The sequence below is a fragment of the Chrysemys picta genome, chromosome 3 (assembly GCF_011386835.1).
Source record: "Chrysemys picta bellii isolate R12L10 chromosome 3, ASM1138683v2, whole genome shotgun sequence".
Classification (NCBI taxonomy): domain Eukaryota; kingdom Metazoa; phylum Chordata; order Testudines; family Emydidae; genus Chrysemys; species Chrysemys picta.
In genome coordinates this window covers 133,197,782-133,216,827 of record NC_088793.1, presented here as the reverse complement: position 1 = coordinate 133,216,827, position 19,046 = coordinate 133,197,782, and the positions used below count along the sequence as shown (strand labels likewise).

At 45.9% G+C, this 19,046-nt stretch overlaps 1 protein-coding gene and 1 long non-coding RNA gene across 11 annotated transcripts in view; one reads left to right on the top strand and one right to left on the bottom strand.

Annotated features, from left to right (window-relative positions):
* Positions 1-5,328: 5,328 nt before the first annotated feature.
* On the bottom strand, positions 5,329-7,696 carry LOC135982420 (uncharacterized). Its single transcript, XR_010599769.1, has 2 exons — positions 6,626-7,696; positions 5,329-5,958 (listed from the first exon to the last, which is right to left on the bottom strand). It is a non-coding gene; the product is annotated as an uncharacterized LOC135982420 (long non-coding RNA).
* A 625-nt stretch (positions 7,697-8,321) lies between these two features.
* Positions 8,322-19,046, top strand: part of TARBP1 (TAR (HIV-1) RNA binding protein 1) — a 110,575-nt gene continuing 99,850 nt past the window's right edge. For 4 of the 10 annotated variants that reach the window (XR_010599768.1, XM_065589039.1, XM_065589038.1 and 1 more), the window contains exons 1-3: positions 8,324-9,323; positions 10,922-11,019; positions 12,828-12,894. Coding sequence is in view for 7 of the 10 variants with exons in the window: in XM_065589039.1 (XP_065445111.1) it covers positions 8,435-9,323; positions 10,922-11,019; positions 12,828-12,894 (1,054 nt within the window). In the remaining 3 variants the exon portion in view is untranslated. Of the gene's footprint in view, positions 9,324-10,921; positions 11,020-12,827; positions 12,895-19,046 lie in introns of all 10 variants that reach the window. The other 6 variants (XM_065589041.1, XM_065589037.1, XM_065589040.1 and 3 more) reach the window with 3 other exon arrangements.

Below are 19,046 nucleotides of genomic sequence, written 5' to 3'. Positions count from 1 at the left end.
TGGGGCAGAGGGGAAACATGGTGTTAATATTGTTGAAATAAATCCTGTGAAACAGTACAGGAAAAGGTCTGAAGGTGTATCTTGGAAGCTGAGTTTAAAAATAAAAAAATCAAATATTTTTCTTTGTAATGAGATGGTATAAGTGAGGTGAGTGTTTCTAAAAAGGAGCTGATCTGGGGGCTCTTCTTTGATCCATGAAAGATTAAAGTAAATTACAAAAAATGAAGAGATTGTAACCTCCAAGAAAGCCCTTTACAGCATCAAACAAGGGCCCTCCTCTGATGCTGAAGATGTTCTACACTCAATTAAGGGAGCCCTAAGTGATATTGGAATGAGTCAGGAGTTTTCAAAGTAACTGGCAAGCCTCAACTCAGAAGGAGCTGCTGTGAATATGAGCAGACTGAGAGGATTAGCCATAATCATTAAAGAGAACATACTGCATTAAGGTCTATTTTCTAAACACTAGAGCTTCCCTTGGCTGATGTTTTCAAGGGTACTGTTATCAACCAAATTGATGAGATGCTGTCTTTATTTTGAAATGTCTCACATTAAAATAAACTAAGAGGGAACTCTTTGAAGTCTATAGTTTGATGTGCAAGCCAAAAAGTGACAATGAGATGTTGGCACAGAGGGCCCAATTCAGTGTTACTTTGCGCTTTGTGTAGTCATTTATACAGTTCAAGGTGACTATAAATACTACCAGATAAGAATGGTAACATTTTGTACAGAATAACATCTTTTTGTGGACACGTAGCTCACCGATCGCAGAGCCACTTGCTTCCAGTACTCATACTATCAGACAAGAGCGCAAGCAAATCAGGAAGAGGAAGAAAGAGAGCCAGTTATATCAGAAATATCATCAGATGGAATGGTATCCAAAGGAGAGTGGAAGTTTTACAACTTTGTCATGACTGCAAAAGATGGAAGGTGGTAGTTGACAAACTACAGATTGGAGGTATCATTTGAAGAAGAACATTTTATTCCCAGCTTGCACTCACTTTGGACTGGTATAAATGACTATACAAGGTGCACAGCAATGGTGAATTGAGCCCACAGTGCCTAAACTTCGGTCTAAGTTCATAATCATAGGACAAACATGGTGTCAATTAGTGGCTCCATCAGTCTTCCAAGTCAAAAATAACTTTATCATAGGTAGCATGTTATCTCTGCCTTTCCGAAGAGAAGACCTGCGTTTAGTAGATAACCGAAAAACTATTAAACTGTATTTTATTTTCTTAATCTAAGAAACTTCAAAGTTCTTCATATTTTGCCTACTTCTTAAAAGAAAAACTACATATTATGTTCTCAGATAGACAATACCAAGGAGTCAAAATGAAGTGGAAACCTCCAAGAGGGCTTGATCCAACTCCCATTGAAGATAATGGGAATTGGACTGGCCCCATAGTAAGGCAGTGAAGTTGTGGTCTGTTTTTGAAATTGAATAACTTTATTATAGTCCATGGGCCAAATCCCCAATCTTTACTCAAGCTATGCTCCCATTAATGTCACTGTAATTGGGATTGCAGTTGGCACAGTAAAATGCCCTGAAATAATATAGTGCTTTCTTCACTATGAACAGTTACTATCCAATTCATTGACAGCAGATTCCCTTGTACTCTATATCCCTGATTCAGCAAACCACATAAGCATGTGCTTAACTCTAAGCACATGTTTAAATGATTTGATGCATGGGGACCTATATGAAAAAGGCTGATTTTATGGAGAAGGTGAGTGATGGCATTCAGAGTTGTGTTCTCCATTATCGTATTTCTGCCTAATTCAGATAAGCTTTTCAGTGCTGAAAGCTAAAGAAATCTGGACTATGCACATCTTAACAACATCGTCGCTTTGCCAGTGAACCAATGGTGACATCCATTTAAGCTTCACCACAATAACTTGGCTCTGAGTCTAAGTGCGTGTAAATGTTCAAAAGTGAATGCTGTAGCCTATCTAGTTTTAAGTGGAAATTCCTACAAAGAAGGTGATCCAGGCTAATAAATGGGAAAGCAGACTGTTACTGGTGAACATAATAGTTCCACTACATACTGTTTGGTAAATGCTCTTCAGCCACATGAAAGGGATCGAACATGATTTGTGGAGCTTTCTGTGGTCTCCACTCAAGTAGGCTAGCAAAATAAAGACAGATGGTGAAGTATTAAGTCTAATTCTTCATCCTAACATAGCCATTGCAGACCACTGTACTGCACTCACTCTAACTAGAGCTTTACCAGCTTAATTCCCCCTGACAGCTCACAGTGACATACCACCTACTATAGCTTTGCAACTTTTCATTCATTAGGAATGCGCAAGTCAGATACAACACTATTTTCCAACCACCCATTTAGATTCTCAGCTGCAGAATGAAAGATTTTTGACCACATTAGAGCAGTTGGACTCTGGCTTTGCTTTAAACACAAAGGGACAAATTTTCCACTCAGTTACACTGGTGCAAGTGAGAACAGATTTTGCATCAAACTCTGGAGGATGTTAAAATTCTTGGTCTAAGTGAATAAGTAGATTAATTTTGATTTTAAACTGATGTAGGAGCAGAAAGTTTATTACCTGGATTGCCTTCAGGTTTTGAGGACTTTTAATTGAATAAACCAGCAAAAGAAACCTGCCTGTTCAGATTAACAGTGCATATTGTGTAGGCTGTTTTATTGTTGGAAATTGCAGCAATATTACACTTATTTTTTAAAAAAGAATTGGTCTTCACTCTATACATATTTACCGATATTTACGTAAAGTGTTGTCAGGGGAGTACTAAATACCACAAAGCAGTGCCCCTTTGATATCTTGAACAACCTTTTTTACATATTATATTATCATCAACTTCCTAGAATATCCTAACAGGTGCTTCTGTTGAATGTAGCTACCTCTGCAGTGCTCCCAGCTTTGCTCACCAAAGAAGCATTAGCCTTGAGCCTGTGATTCAAATGTGGATGTCTCAGTAATGTTGCATTGCAAAGTGATAACTAGGACATTACAAGTATTTTGGCTTGGGGAGGGAGGGGGCTCTTTTTATTTTGCATTTTGTAATTTGCTAAGTATATTCTGTTCTGTGTAGGTACTTATATTATGCTCATCACTGTAGTATCTGAGTGCCTTCCAACAGTGCATTAAACAATGTGACTACACATCTGTCACGTTTTGTCTTTCATCCTTTCCCCAGGGGAGAAGTGTGTGCGGGGGAGTATTTTGTTTTGGAATTTTAAAAAATTAATAATATGTAGATACATGTGTGGAATGTTGCTATAAGTTTATGTTAGAGAAGGCAATGTCAAGGAAATGTGCTTTACACTTAGAACAGAAGGGGATGAGGTTTGTGATTGTCTTTAGTTCCTGTGGGAATTCATTGGCCCAGCCTCTGAGAAGGTTCTGTCTCCCACACAGATGAGTTTTATCCTTATAGAAAATGACATTGTGCCAGAGAAGCAAAGTTGTTGACCATGGTCCTCACCCTAGATGTTTAGGCAATATTTCAGATACCCTGGTTGCAAGCCATGGAGCCCTTGAGAAAAAGGACTGAGAACGTGAACTTAAGTAAACATACTATGGGGAGGCAGTGTGGAGAGTGGAGGGAGAGGTGTGATGTGTTTGCAGTAACCTGTGTTGCTCAGGAGATATGTTGCAGCATTGTGTACCAGTTGGAGGCTTCATGTCCAAGTATGTTGCATTGCTGTGTCAGCTGAGAGGTGACAGAGGTATGAATAACGGAGGCCAGTCCACTGTCTGCCGGGATGGGACTGTGATGTCTTGCTCAGGACAGAGAACTGTGAGCCACTATGTTACTACTCTGCCTTAGCAAGAGTGAGAGCTTTGCTGCTGCAAGTATTCTAGAGCTCTTATCATTTATCCTGGCTTGCACTCCGTTTTTCTTTGATTTCTCTTCCTCACCAAAGCTCAGTCACAAGACTGTAGGTAACATCTATTACTATCTTTTCTTTTCTGTGGCTTGATATGCAATCATTTTCTGTTGTTTTGTATTTTTCTTTCCCCTAGCCTACCCAATTTCAGGTAACCTTCTGCAATGCATATGGCCACACACTTTGGATCTTTATTTGAACATCAGCCACAGTACCCAGTTCCCTCTTCCCTTGTATTTTTCTCACTGCAAAGGCTGCCCCATAAGACAATTAAGGGGCTACTTGTTGCATGGCAGCACTGGGAAAGCCGAGGAGAGGCATCTAATATATTTGGAGACATCTGTGAATTTCAGTAAGTGCTTTAATTAGAATCCATGTTAGTGTAGGACAGAGTTCTGGTGGGAAATCTCCTGCAGGACGCCTTTATACTGAGATCTCTTCCCCAACCTTTTCCACTACCCCATATGTCCTGCTGAGAAGAGTGGTGAAGTTTGCCCTTCCACCTGAAGGAATCCACAGTACCTTAAGGGCATGGCTACACTTGCAGATGTAGAGCGCTGTGAGTTAAACCCACCTTCAGAGAGTGCAGTAGGGGAAAGCGCTGCAGTCTGTCCACACTGACTGCTGCTTGCACACTGGCGTGGCCACATTTACGGCACTTGCAGCGGCATCCGGAGCAGTGCATTATGGGCAGCTATCCCACAGAGCACCTCTTCCAATTCTGGCACTGTGGCTTGTGGGAAGGGGGCGGGGTTTATGGGGCATTCTGGGTCCTGTCCCAACACTCCGTGATGCATCGGTTCACATCCCAGCATTCCCTGTGCTTCCTTCCACATTTGACGCCATCTTTCAACATTTTTTCCCCAGACCAGAAGATCACCGTAGGGGAAGTCGAAATGCCCATTGTGATCCTTGGAGACCCCACTTACCCATTAATGCCGTGGCTCATGAAATCCTTCACAGGGAGCCTTGACAGCAGCTAGGAGCAGTTCAACAACAGGCTGAGCCAGTGCAGAATGACTGTGGAGTGTGCTTTGGCTGTTTAAAGGGCTGCTGGCGCTCTCTGTATGGGAAGTTGGACCTGGCCGATGACAGCATCCCCACGGTTATATCCGCGTGCTATACCCTCCATAACATTTGTGAAGGGAAGGGTGAACGATTCATTCAGGCATGAACTCGGAGGTTCAACACCTGGAGGCTGAATTTGAATAGCCAGAGAGCAGGGCTATTAGAGGGGCCCAGTGCGGGGCTGCAAGGATTAGGGATGCCTTGAGGGAGCAATTTGAGGCTGAAAGCCACCAGGAATGTCTGGTGCCCTGCACGGGAGTGAAGTGCAGTGGTTCCAATGTTAGTAGGAATCTGTGTTTGCTAAGGTAACTTTCAGTGCCTGTTTCTTTTCTGGGCTAAGGTATCTTTTACTTTATGCAATAATAAAGAATGTTTTTCAAAACCAAAAAATCCATTTATTGAAAAGAAAATTCATTTATTGAAAAGAAACACAACTGCTTGGGAAACAGAAAGGGCAAGGGGGTGGGGTGGGGAATGGTATAATCACAGATTTGCATATGTCCTGTCTGGAGTGCTGTGCAATGAGTGCTGCAGTTCAGGATGGTTATGGGGGTTGAGTGCAGTGGGTAAGAGTCGTAGTTTTCAGGGCTGGGTGGTGAAGCTACAGGTGTTGGAGGCAGCTGGTGGCAGTAAGAACCCGGATGTTGGGGAAAGTGGGTTGGAGATGAAATGGAGGCACAAGGGAAAGAGTTTTGGGACAAGGGCTGCAAGGGGGGGCGGGCACGGTAGTGCTCCGCCTGCATGGCTACGAGCGCCTGGATAGAGTCTGCTTGGCACTCCGTTATGCTTATCAGCCGATCCGTGCTTTGCTGCCAGAGCACCGCGCTTTTGTGCCGGTGCTCCTCGTTCTGCTGGCGGATCCTCCTTTCACTCTCCCGCCACTCCTGCACTTTTTGATTTTCATTACTTGAATGCTGCATTACTTCATGCAACATGTCTTCCTTGCTTCTACGTGGCCTCTTTCTGATTCTTTGGAGTCTTTCAGCTGGTGATAATACGGACGGCTGAGATCTCAAGGTTGCATCTGTAAAGGCAAAATGCAACACTTAACAGAGGCAGCATTGTTCACACCAGACAGAGCAATGATTCCCCCGTACTTAAGGGCAAGCACAATCTACACAATAGCATAATTTGCCCATCCCAAAGCGAGCGCACATAACCCATGGGAGCCCCAAAATGGTGAGAAAGCACAGGGTCAAACGTGACTGATTGTTTCACGGCTGTACTGTCCTCTGGGTTTCTGTGCCATGGGGAGAGCCAACAGCAGCAGGGGGCCCCTATACTGAACACCTCTCCCACATTTTCCATAGGAGTTTGTCCTGGAAGATGTCTCACTGCTGAGGGTGACCTGGGAAGAAAGGGAGGGTCTTCTACTGCAATGCGGCTTCCGCCCTGGCCCATATGCAGCTTGCCTGTGTGCAGCAATGGTCCCCCCGCCCCTCATGCCACAGTGGTGTGGACATGTTAGCTTTACTGGGACAAGGACCACAGTGGCTCTCCCGAGAAACCTGTGCAAGCACATTGCACAGCTTCTTGATGAGACCTTTGAAGAGATCACTGAGGCCGATTACCGCGATGTGAGAGAGCACATCAACGCCCTATTCCGCATCTAGGCATGCATGCAGCCCTAACCTTCCTCGCCCCAAGAGCCCGCCCTGAATAACTTCCTTCCCAAAATAAAAGCCGCTTACCGGGAACCTCCTCTGATGTTTGTCCTTCCCCAAGTACCAGCCGCCGCAACTGGCTACCTTCCTCATGGCTTGAGAACAGTTCCTGGCTGCATGCATCTAGGGATTCTGGGGTGCCTTCCTCCGCCTCAGCACACTTGCTCCCACTTTGCTCCTCCTCCTCCTCCTGCCTTGTTGAACTGGGCTCTGAAGTGTCCATGCTGGCACTCAGAGTGGAGGTGGGGTCGCCCCCAAGTATCGCGTCCAGCTCTTTGTAGAAACGGCAGGTCATGGGGGCTGCACCAGAACGGTTTTTGCCTCGCGGGCTTTGCACTAGGCATTCCACAGCTCCTTCACTTTAATCCTGCACTGCAGTGCGTCCTGGTCATGGCCCTTTCCATCATGTTCCTTGATATCTGCCTGAAGGTATCGTAATTCCTACAGCTGGAGCTCAGCTGGGACTGGACAGCTTCCTCCCCCCAACACTGATGAGGTCCAGCACCATGCCATTGCTCCATACTGGGGATCGCCTGGCGCGTGGAGACATGGTCACCTGGAAAGATGCGCTGAGAGCACTCCATGCCTGGATGAGCAAACAGGAAGGGGATTTTCAGAGAATTTAAAGGGTGGGTTTGACGGTTGGTCACCTGAGGGCAGGGCAGTAGAGTTCAAAGTGATGACCAGAGTGGCTAGAACAGGCACTGTGGGACACTTCTGGAGGCTGATCAGAGCACATTAACAGGAGAAGTCGTCCACACTGGTGCTGCGGTGCTCCAGCAGGGGCGCAGCAAACGTTATTCCACTTGCTGAGGTGGAGTACCAGGAGCGCTCTAGCCGTGGAGTCAGAGCGCTCTATGTGCCTTGCCAGTGTGGATGGGGAGTGCACTAGTGCACACAGGGCTCCTTTATTGCACACTAACTTGCAAGTGTAGCCAAGCCCTAAGGCTCTATGCCTCCTATCTTCTTCAAGGAATCATAGGAGGGCTGGATGGGGAGATGCTGTGCCCTCCCTCCCCCTGAGGATCTGAGACCTTGCAGAGAAGCCTCAAGGGGGAAAGGATGGTGTCTGCAGAGGCATCTGAAGCCCCATCTCATGTGAATGGGGGAGGGGAATCTGTGCATAGAGTTTGTGTGTGTGTGTGGGGGTGCTCTTGTAGGTGGAGCCTACAAGAGCACCACATGGAAATACCTTTTCATGAGAGGACAAGTTTCTGTTGGACCCAAAACACCATCAGTACTTCACTTTTTTCCTCCTGAATTTTGTAACCCCTTTTGGACTATTCCCACTTTATTAATCCAGGGCAGCAGCTAAACTCAATAAAGACACGCTGGTAGCATATTTATATATTTTTGGAAACTGCATGGAATGAGGGTCTCAGGGACGCATAATAACCTTCCAGTTCATGTAATTTTGCCCATAATCCTGCTCCAATTTGGGTTAATATCACTGACTACTAGCAAAGTCACCCATTTTACTACAGTCAGAGTAGACCTGTCTGGCCAGACAGGCAGGAATCACCGCATTAACAAGTACATGATCTGCAGACAATTTAACTGCATATAGTTTGGCTAAGACAGGTGTTGTGAGCTGGGGTTCGTGAACACGACAGGTGGCAAAAGGGTTGTGACCATCTTGCTCTTCCCATACTGGGGCGACACATCCCCCGACTTTGGAAACCAGCGGGCGCCCCAATGTAGCGCAAAGGCTGCTGGGAGAAAAGGGGCGGGGCAGCGGAGAACGGAGGCGGTGACAGTTGGGTCGCGAGGCCGGTCGGTCGATTGAACTCGCGCGCGCCCCCTTCCCCTCGCGGAGCCCCCGCCCCCCACCTTCCCATGGAGCTGGTGCTGGCGGACACGCTGCTGGGCCTGGCGCAGAGCCCGGAGCCCTGCGCGCTGCTGCGGGCGGTGTGCGGCGGGGATGGGGCCGCCCCGCTCTCCGTGGAGCGGGTGGAGACCCTCCGCTTCCTGCTGCAGTGGCTGGAGGCCGGCGGGGCCGGGGGGGAGGCGCTGCGGCGGGCGGCCTGGGAGGTGGCGCTGGGGCGCTGCTGGCCCCTGCTGCGCGGCGGCGGGGGAGCGGACGACCCGGAGCGGCGCCGCCTGGTGAGAGCCGCCTGCGGGGCGCTGCGGCTCTGCGCCCGGCTCTGCGGGGCCCCGCTGGCGGCGCGGCTGGCCGGGGAGGCGCTGGCGGCGCTGCGGGCCGAGCCGCCGGGGGCCGGGCTGGGCGCCGAGGCGGCGGTGGAGGCGCTGGTGGCCGTGGCCCCCGAGCTGCAGGAGCCGGCGTTGCTGGAGCGGGCGGTGGACGCGGCGCTGGCGCTCGTGCGGGCGGGCGGGCGCGAGGCCGGGGAGGAGGTGGCGGCGGCGCTGGTGGCCGGGCGGCTGCTGCCCGCGCTGAGCAGTAACCGCACCGCCCTGGGGCGGGTCTGGGCGGGGCTGCTGCCGGGGCGCGGGGAGGGGGGCGCCGCCGCCCAGCGGGTGAGCCGGACCCTGCTGGCCCTGACAGCCCTGGCGGACCTGCTGTTCCCCGGTCTCGACGGGGATGGCGGCCGGGAGGGCCCGGCTCTGGACGCTCGGCTCTACGGGGGCTTCTGGCGAGTGGTGCAGGAGGGACTCACCGACGGGGACGGGCTGTGCCGGAAACGAGCCCGCTACCTGCTGAAGCGAGCGGTGGAGGTGTCCGATCAGCTGCGCACGGACTGCACCTGCCCCCCGGACAATGGAGACGGTACATAGCCCGCACCTGTCAGTCGACTGCCCTTGCTAACCCCTCCGAGTACATCCACATATCGGCGACTCACACACTTAGTCGGCCTGCCACCCTGCACGGCCATGTGTGCATTACTGCATTGTGGGGCAATCTGCACAGCCAGCCTATTCTGCCAGTGCTTGGGTGCCAAGATGATAATTGTTCCATGGGTGCCTTGCAGAGTTGTTGGTGTCCGGGAGATTATTGTATTTCTGTCCTCTTGTACTGGGCATTGCGAGGTAGGAAGGTAGGCAAATTTGTTTAACCAGTACAGCACAAAAATGGTGTTCGGGTCTGTTTACACTCTGGCATTTGTTACAACTACTTATGAGCTAAGTTGAAACTCTGCAGTTACATGGCTCAGAAGCATGTGTTAACCATAAAGTATGGAAACAAACTGTTCATGGAGTCCACCATGTTACAACCTCATTTCAGACTTGGTAAAAATCAGCACAGACAAGCCCTGGGCCCTGTCTAAATAGCCAAGGAAACTAAGCACCTTTCTAATGAACCACTGACCGAGGCTTAAGTAAAGATGGAGGTAGACAGTGGGCAAAGGTGCATTCCAAATTTTGACCCACTTTGTAGCCTATCAGACGATCCTTCGTTTTGCAGAATACTTTCTATGCCAACGCTCTTCACATGATGCCTAGTCAGTCTTGTAGACTGTTATGGAAGATTTAACTCGGAAGTCTGGGGGATCACTGGGAAGAGTGCATCTTGAAATATGCGCTGTAGGGCTGCTAGGGTTGGCAATTGTACCAGCTGGTTCCCCCTTCTGTTCCCCAGTGCTGGAAGCCTGGCCATTGAGGGCTGTCTTGAAATGGCATGGGGAAGGGTTGTTGGCCCTGCTCATGCCTCACCCACTCTGCAAGGCATAATTTAGCACTTGGTGTTTAAGAGGTAGGAGCAAGATTCTCCCTTAAGTTTCAAATATTTAAAGTCTCAGATTATTTGAAACTTTCAAGATTGTTGCACTGTCATTAAAAGCACATGGCATGAGTAGAGAAAATGGTTCTGTTTTCTTGGGCTTCCTGTGTAATTCTGGGCAAGCTACTTAAGTGGATGCAAAATATTAATTAAAAAATAAAATTTGCAATCCAACATCCCCACTCAATCTCTACTTCTGCTGTTGCTAGCAGATTCTGAGAAGTGTCACTTTCATGTCAGTTTACCATTTATACAGCAGGTAACAAAATATGAGTTACTATTATTGGAAAAATGAGTGATGAGATCTGGAAAGAATAGCAAATTCTGACAGGTGATTAGCATAGTCACAGTTTTCTAGCTAATCTTAAATGGGTTTATCAGAAGAATCTGCGTGTTCATATATTTTCACTTCAGCCACATGGGAAATTGCTGTTAAAATTCAGTAGATTGCAAAATTTGATTTTTTTTCAGCCCTTGTTGAGGCAAAACTGTTGATATTAGTAGGAATGAAAAGACTGTAGGATCAAGTCCTGTGTTATCACTTCTTGGTGATCACTCATGCTGGAGATGGCATTATATTACTTTTTGCTTGAAGAATAGGAGCAGAAATATCTTTGTAATTTAAACAATTTAATATTTTCAATTAGAACCAAGTCTTTTCTGGTGGTCTGTGGAGAAGAATGACAAACTTTTGCAATTTTGGGAAAATTACATTTTAATAATGGAGACTCTGGAAGGAAATCAGGTAAGTGTACTTTAAGTTTGTGTATAACATGTCGAGTATTTTTGATTATATGTTCATATGCTGAACAGTATTGTCAATCACACATTTTGTTCAGATATCACAAACTAGTAATCTTGCTTTAACAAGCATGTTTAAATAGCCTGTTACAGCTTTATAAGTCTTCTGCCTTAGACTTTTTGGTTTTCACATGCAAAACATTTAACATACAGCTTTTATAAGTTAGTGTGATTGAATTATTTTGGAGTTAGAAACCCCCTCATAATTTCTTTGAGACAACAATAAATCTAGTGGGTTGAGCAGGGGATTGCAGTTGGGAGACCTGATTTGAGTTTGCTGAAAGACTTTGGGTAAGTCACTTATCTGATGAGGAAAATCAGATTTCATTATTTCATTCTGTTTCCCATCCTTGCACAGTCTCAGTAATTCAGAGCTCCAGCTGCAGGGGGAGATTTCCAGCTCACTCCCAGAGTCCACTTGTTCTCTTGGGTCAGGTAGAAGAGGGGGCAAGGTCAGACCCCGGTCTCCTGGCCATATCTTACTCACAGTCCCAGTCTTCCCCCTATATATTGCTCTGCTTCAGCAACTACTCTCCATTTGCCTTCTTGCAGCCAGTCTCTCCTTCACTCTTCCCCCTGCTGACTGCCAGAGTTTCCTGTTTAAGTAGATCCTCCATAGGGAACATGACTGGCAGCTGCTGAGAGGTGGGACCTTCTGGGCACAGTATTGTTTCACTACTCCGTTTATCCGTAGTGTGGGGTCTGTAAAGCCCATCACTAGGACCCTACCAAATTCAGGATTCATTTTGATCAATTTCACGGCCGGAAGGTTTTAAAATTGGTCAATTTAACGTTTTCAGATGTTTACACCTGTAATTTCATGGTGGTGTAACCATGGGGGTCCTGACCCAAAAAGAGGTTATGGGGATCACAAAGCTGATGAAGGGGGGTCATGGGATTGCCCCCCTCTCTTCTGTGCTGTCTTCGGAGCTGGGCTGAGAAGGCAGCAGCTGCAGAGCTTCCTGCAGCCAGAGGGGATTCCTGGAGATGGAGATGGGTCTGATCTCCCCTGTGCTTCTGGGAGCCTTCAGAGCTGGCAGCATCCATGGAGCTTCCTGCAATAAGGGGAGGTATCCAGAGGTGGGTCTGATCTCCCCCCAAAAGTGGCTGTGCAGGGAAAGAGGAAATCCCGGCCCTCCCCAGCCAGCTGGAGCCTGGTGGATGGTAGGAGCCCCCAGCCCCATCCATCTCCCACCCCTCCAATAGCTAGATTTCTTGGGGGAGGTCTGATTTCATGGCCCATGACATGTTTTTCATGGCTGTGAATTTGGTAGGGTCCTATCCATCACCCGTAGTCAAACCATTTGCACTTCTTCACTGTCTAAAATGAAATATATCAACAGCCTTTACTGAGAGAAATAACTCCTACAATTTTCTTTCTTACTAAATCTTCAAATTTTAGTAAATATATTGTGCTGTTTTATTGAATTGAAAATCTACAAGTTTTCAATCATGAATGAAAATGTCAATTTCTGATGGGTAAGTGCAGTGGTTGGTGTGATAGAACAGCATGACAGTGAAGGCAGTTCAATAAGAAACCTGTAAACTAACTTTAAGTACCATGCACCAGATCCTAGGATTAATTACAAAAGGTACTGATTCAGAGTAACTCTTAATTTAAATAAAATTACTCCAGTTTTATACTAGTTTAACTGAGAGCAAATTCTAACCCATAAGTATAGCTATGATACCAACTTTTTGGTTTGAGTGTTGAACTAAATTAATTACGTAAAATCTGCTTTTGAATTTCAGATACATGTTATAAAGCCAGTCTTACCAAAGTTAAACAGTTTATATGAATATGCATTATCAGAAAAAGGTAAGGTAATTATTTTCAGACATTATTTTATTTTCATTTGTATGGTAATGTTTGTTCCTTACCATTCACTTGAAACAACTATCTTTTAGCTAGATGTATGTCCTATCCAGAGTTGCTTTTCATATTGATTTATAGACTATCCACCAAACATACTTTGTCAGGGCCCGCTGTACTCCGAAGTAAGATGGAATCTAATTTTGTGGCAAGAACCCCTAATTCTTCTTTGAGTACTCGTGTCTGTTTCACTTAGCTGTGTGTGTGTGTGTGTGTGTGTGTGTGTTGAGTGCACTTGAGTCAGAGAGTTTTCATGAGCTTCCTGGTGCCTCCAGTTGAGGGTATAAAGGGTGAAATCACCCCACTTCAGTTCCTTCTTATTACGGTATCTGGGAGCATAATGTAGTAAAATCTCATTCCATGGGCAAGTTATTATAGAAAGGCAAGGGAGGAGGTGTCATTTGATTAATAAAAATCTATAGAATCATCATTTCAGTGGTGTCACCCTCTGCATTGCGGTGGGTGGACTTGCTGCCAGCTTCAGGTCCTCTGGTTGTTGGAAATTTTGCTAATACAATGTTGTCGGAAATGACTGAGTTGAGTGTCATTTAAAAGCCCTTTCTTCCACGAATACAAAGCACCAAATATGACAAAACTAGAACAATTATGCAGATATATATTCATGAAAATGTTTAAAAAGCAACTTTTAAAATTATACTTCAACACAGGTGTGCATTGTATACATGAAAAATACTTTGATCTTTGGTAATCCTAGGGAAGTTAACCTTGACATGTAGGACTGGAAACATTTATTCATCAAAGTCGTCATCAGTGTTGTCTCCAGCTATCACTGCTAGACATCATGTAGACTGATAGCCTTCTTTGATAGGATAACGAGTCTTGTGGCTAAGGGAGAAGCGGTGGATGTGATATACCTAGACTTTAGTAAGGCATTTGATACGGTCTCACGTGATATTCTTAACAATAAACTAGGCAAATTCAACTTAGATGGAGCTACTATAAGGTGGGTGCATAACTGGCTGGATAACCATACTCAGAGTAGTTATTAATGGTTCCCAATCCTGCTGGAAAGGTATAACAAGTGGGGTTCCGCAGGGGTAGGTTTTGGGACCGGCTCTGTTCAATATTTTCATCAACAACTTAGATATTGGCATAGAAAGTACGCTTATTGAGTTTGCAGATGATACCAAACTGGGAGGGATTGCAACTGCTTTGGAAGATAGGGTCATTATTCAAAATGATCTGGACAAATTGGAGAAATGGTCTGAGGTAAACAGGATGAAATTTAATAAAGACAAATGCAAAGTGCTCCACTTAGGAAGGAATAATCAGTTTCACACATACAGAATGGGAAGTATCAGAGGGGTAGCAATGTTAGTCTGGATCTGTAAAAAGCAACAGAGTCCTGTGGCACCTTTAAGACTAACAGATGTATTGGAGCATAAGCTTTCGTGGGTGAATGCCCACTTCATCGGATGCATGTAATGGAAATTTCCAGGGGCATAAATATGCTGGCAAGAATCAGTCTGGAGATAACGAGGTTAGTTCAATCAGGGAGGGTGAGGTCCTCTGCTAGCAGTTGAAGTGTGAACTCCAAGGGAGGAGAAACTGCTTCTGTAGTTGGCTAGCCATTCACAGTCTTTGTTTAATCCTGATCTGATGGTGTCAAATTTGCAAATGAACTGAAGCTCAGCAATTTCTCTTTGGAGTCTAGTCCTGAAGTTTTCTTGCTGTAAGATGGCTACCTTTACATCTGCTATTGTGTGGCCAGGGAGGTTGAAGTGTTCTTCTGCAGGTTTTTGTATGTTGCCATTCCTGATATCTGACTTGTGTCCATTTATCCTTTTACGTAGTGACTGTCCAGTTTGGCCAATGTACATAGCAGAGGGGCATTGCTGGCACATGATGGCATATATAACATTGGTGGACATGCAGGTGACTGAACCGGTGATGTTGTAGCTGATCTGGTTAGGTCCTGTGATGGTGGTGTTGGTGTAGATATGTGGGCAGAGTTGGCATCGAGGTTTGTTGCATGGATTGGTTCCTGAGTTAGAGTTGTTATGGTGCGGTGTGTGGTTGCTGGTGAGAATATGCTTAAGGTTGGCAGGTTGTCTGTGGGCGAGGACCGGCCTGCCTCCCAAGGTCTGTGAAAGAGAGGGATCATTGTCCAGGATGGGTTGTAGATCACTGATGATGCGTTGGAGAGGTTTAAGCTGAGGACTGTAGGTGATGGCCAGTGGAGTTCTGTTGGTTTCTTTCTTGGGCTTGTCTTGTAGCAGGAGGTCTTCTGGGTACATGTCTGGCTCTGTTGATTTGTTTCCTTATTTCCTTGTGCGGGTATCGTAGTTTTGAGACTGCTTGGTGAAGATTTGTAGGTGTTGGTCTCTGTCTGATGGGTTGGAGCAGATGTGGTTGTACCTCAGTGCTTGGCTGTAGACGATGGATCGTGTGGTGTGTCCGGGGTGGAAGCTGGAGGCATGAAGGTAGGCATAGCGGTTGGTGGGTTTTCGGTATAGGGTGGTGGTAACGTGGCCATCGCTTATTTGTACTGTGGTGGCTAGGAAGTGGATCTCCCGTGTAGATTGGTCCAGGCTGAGGTTGATGGTGGGGTGGAAGCTGTTGAAATCATGGTGGAATTCTTTCAGAGTCTCCTTCCCGTGGGTCCAGATGATGAAGATGTCGTTGATGTAGCGTAGGTAGAGGAGGGGCATGAATGGACGAGAGCTGAGGAAGCGTTGTTCCATGTCAGCCATAAAATTGTTGGCATATTGTGGGGCCATGCGGGTGCCCATGGCGGTGCCACTGGTGTGGAGGTATATATTGTCACCAAATTTGAAATAGTTGTGCGTGAGGATAAAGTCACAGAGCTCAGCAACCAGTTGTGTTGTGTCATCATCAGGGATACCGTTCCTTACAACTTGTATTCCATCTGTGTGTGGGATGTTTGTGTAGAGAGCCTCCACATCCATGGTGGCTAGGATGGTGTTGGAAATCACCAATGCATTGTAGTTTTCTCAGGAAATCAGTGGTGTCACGGAGATAGCTGGGAGTGCTGGTGGCATAGGGTCTGAGCAGAGAGTCTACATATCCGGATAGTCCTTCAGTGAGAGTGCCAATTCTAGAGATGATGGGGCGTCCAGGATTTCCAGGTTTGTGGATCTTGGGTAGTAGATAGAATAACCCCGGTCGGGGCTCCAAGGGTATGTGGAATTGTTCCTGTGTTAGTGTAGGGAGTGTCCTGAGTAGATGGTGCAGTTTCTAGGATATTCCTCAGTGGGATCTGAGGAAAGTGGCCTGTAGAATTTGGTATTGGAGAGTTGTCTGGCAGCCTCCGTCTGGTAGTCAGACCTGTTAGTGATGACAACAGCACCTCCTTTATCAGCCTCTTTGATTAGAGTGGGAAGAGACTGTCTAGGAAGGAGTACGGCAGAAAGGATCTAGGGATTATAGTGGACCGCAAGCTAAATATGAGTCAACAGTGTGATGCTGTTGCAAAAAAAGCAAACATGATTCTGGGATGCATTAACAGGTGTGTTGTGAGCAAGACACAAGAAGTCATTCTTCCGCTCTACTCTGTGCTGGTTAGGCCTCAACTGGAGTATTGTGTCCAGTTCTGAGCACCGCATTTCAAGAAAGATGTGGAGAAATTGGAGAGGGTCCAGAGAAGAGCAACAAGAATGATTAAAGGTCTAGATGACCTATGAAGGAAGGCTGAAAGAATTGGGTTTGTTTAGTTTGGAAAAGAGAAGACTGAGAGGGGACATGATAGCAGTTTTCAGGTATCTGAAAGGGTGGTCATAAGGAGGAGGAAGAAAACTTGTTCATCTTAGCCTCTAAGGATAGAACAAGAAGCAGTGGGCTTAACCTGCAGCAAGGGAGGTTTAGGTTGGACATTAGGAAAAAGTTCCTAACTGTCAGGGTGGTTAAACACTGGAATAAATTGCCTAGGGAGGTTGTGGAATCTCCATCTCTGGAAATATTTAAGAATAGGTTAGATAAATGTCTATCAGGGATGGTCTTTCTAGATGGTATTTGATCCTGCCATGAGGGCAGGGGACTGGAGGTCCCTTCCAGTCCTAGAATCTATGAATCTGTGTTGTAACACTGTTGATGTATGAGCGTAGCACAAACAACTTCGTTCAGGGCAGGCTGCTGGCCATAAACTTGTAAGGTGGCAAACATCTGGTCTTTGCAGACAAGCATTTGATTAGCTGAAGGATTGATTTGGGAGCGCATGATATTTCACACATAACTGGTGTGATCAGTCTGTTCTCCAAGACCTATCAGTGCCTGATAGGGGAGGCTTGCTTTGGATGTGCTTGACCATCCCAGAACCGTTTCATTTCTTGCCTTCTTGATAGCAAGTATAAATGCATCCCTTATCCCTGGCAGTTTTTCTTTGTTTGTCAGTTTCATGGAAAACATCCACCATTTTATCTCTGCAAGTGTTGTAATGTTGGTTTTCAAATGGTAAACGCATGTTATGAACACCTTCAGTGCATTTATGACTGTCTTAGCCATTCCGAGCTCCTTCAGAGTGAGGAGAGAATTTTCGGAGGCTGAATCAGATGCTTTTCAGTAAGATAAGTTGGTTTTTCATGCCAGCCTTCCAGTAGTGTCACATCCTAAAAGGGCATGGACACCTGGCAGTGCAGCGGCTTTTAATGCTTTGAATGATAGGGACACATTTCTGAGGATTATACAGCAATTCTGATCCCTAGCAGAAGGCACAAAAACAGAATCTTGTGGAAGTCTTGGGTAGAGTCTTGTGCAAAAATCTGGAGTTTAATTGCAACTCTCTCTAGGGCATTGATGCAAGATGATGTTAGTGTCTTTTAATGAAGAAACTCCACACTGTTCAGTGACGTTTCAACAGCTTTGTTATTTCATGTGATGACAAAATTCTTCGAGCAGTTTTTTGCCTGCTGTAGCATTTCCCCTGCAAAGTATGCAGTTAACTTGCCCTTCATGCGAGTGTGAGACAGTAGCTTATTGATTGTGACATGGCCTTCACAACATCCCCTGGCAACGAGTTCTACAGATTGACTGTGTTGTGTGAATAAGTACTTTATTTTGTTAATTTTAAACCTGCTGCCTTTTAATTTCATTGGGTGATGCCTGGTCTTTGTGTTATGTGAAGGAGTAAATAACACTTCCTTATTCATTTTTTTTTCACACCATTCATGTTTTGATAGATCTCTATCATATCCCCTTTACTAGTCTCTTTTTCCAAGCTGAAAAGTCCCAGTCTTTTTAATCTTTCCTCGTATGGAAGCTGTTTCATATCCTTAATAATTTTTGTTGCCCTTCTTTGTACCTTTTCCAATTCTAATATATATTTTTGAGATGGGTCAACCAGAACTGTGTGCTGTATTCAAAGTGTGGGCATACCATGGATTTATGTAATAGCATTGATATTTTATGTCTTTTTATTTATCCCGTTCCTAATGGTTCCTAACATTCTGTTAGGTTTTTTTGACTGCCACTGCACATTCGGTGGATGTTTTCAGAGAACTATCCACAGTATCTCCAAGATCTTTCTTTAGTGGTAACAGTAATTTAACCCCATCATTTTTATGTATAGATGGGATTATGTTTTCCAATGTGCATTACTCTGCAAATATCAACACTGAATTTCATCTGCCATTTTGTTGCCCAGTCACCCAGCTTTGTGAGGTCCCTTGGTAACTTTTTGCAGTCTGCTTTGGACTTACCGTATATACTCATTCATAAACCGAATATTTTTGGTAAAAGAGTGACTCATCAAAGAGCAGGTGTCGGCTTATAAACGGGTCTATACCAAAATTTGATGATTTTAAACTCTATGGAATCATTTAATTGAATATCTAATACATTGTTGTTTTGTTTACCTGGAGCGTCTGCAGGCATGGAGCCCCTCAGCTCCCAGTGGCTGCGGTTCGCCGTTCCCAGCCAATGGGAGCTGCGGGAAGTGGGGTGCCACTTCCCGCAGCTCCCATTTGCTGGGAACAGCGAACTCCAGCCACTGGGAGCTGAGGGACTCCATGCCTGTGAATGCTCCAGGTAAACAAAACATCCCAACCTGCCAGAGGCTTACCCTGATGGGCCGGGAGGGAGTTTTCCAACCCCTGAGATATAGGGTCGGCTTATGAAAAGGT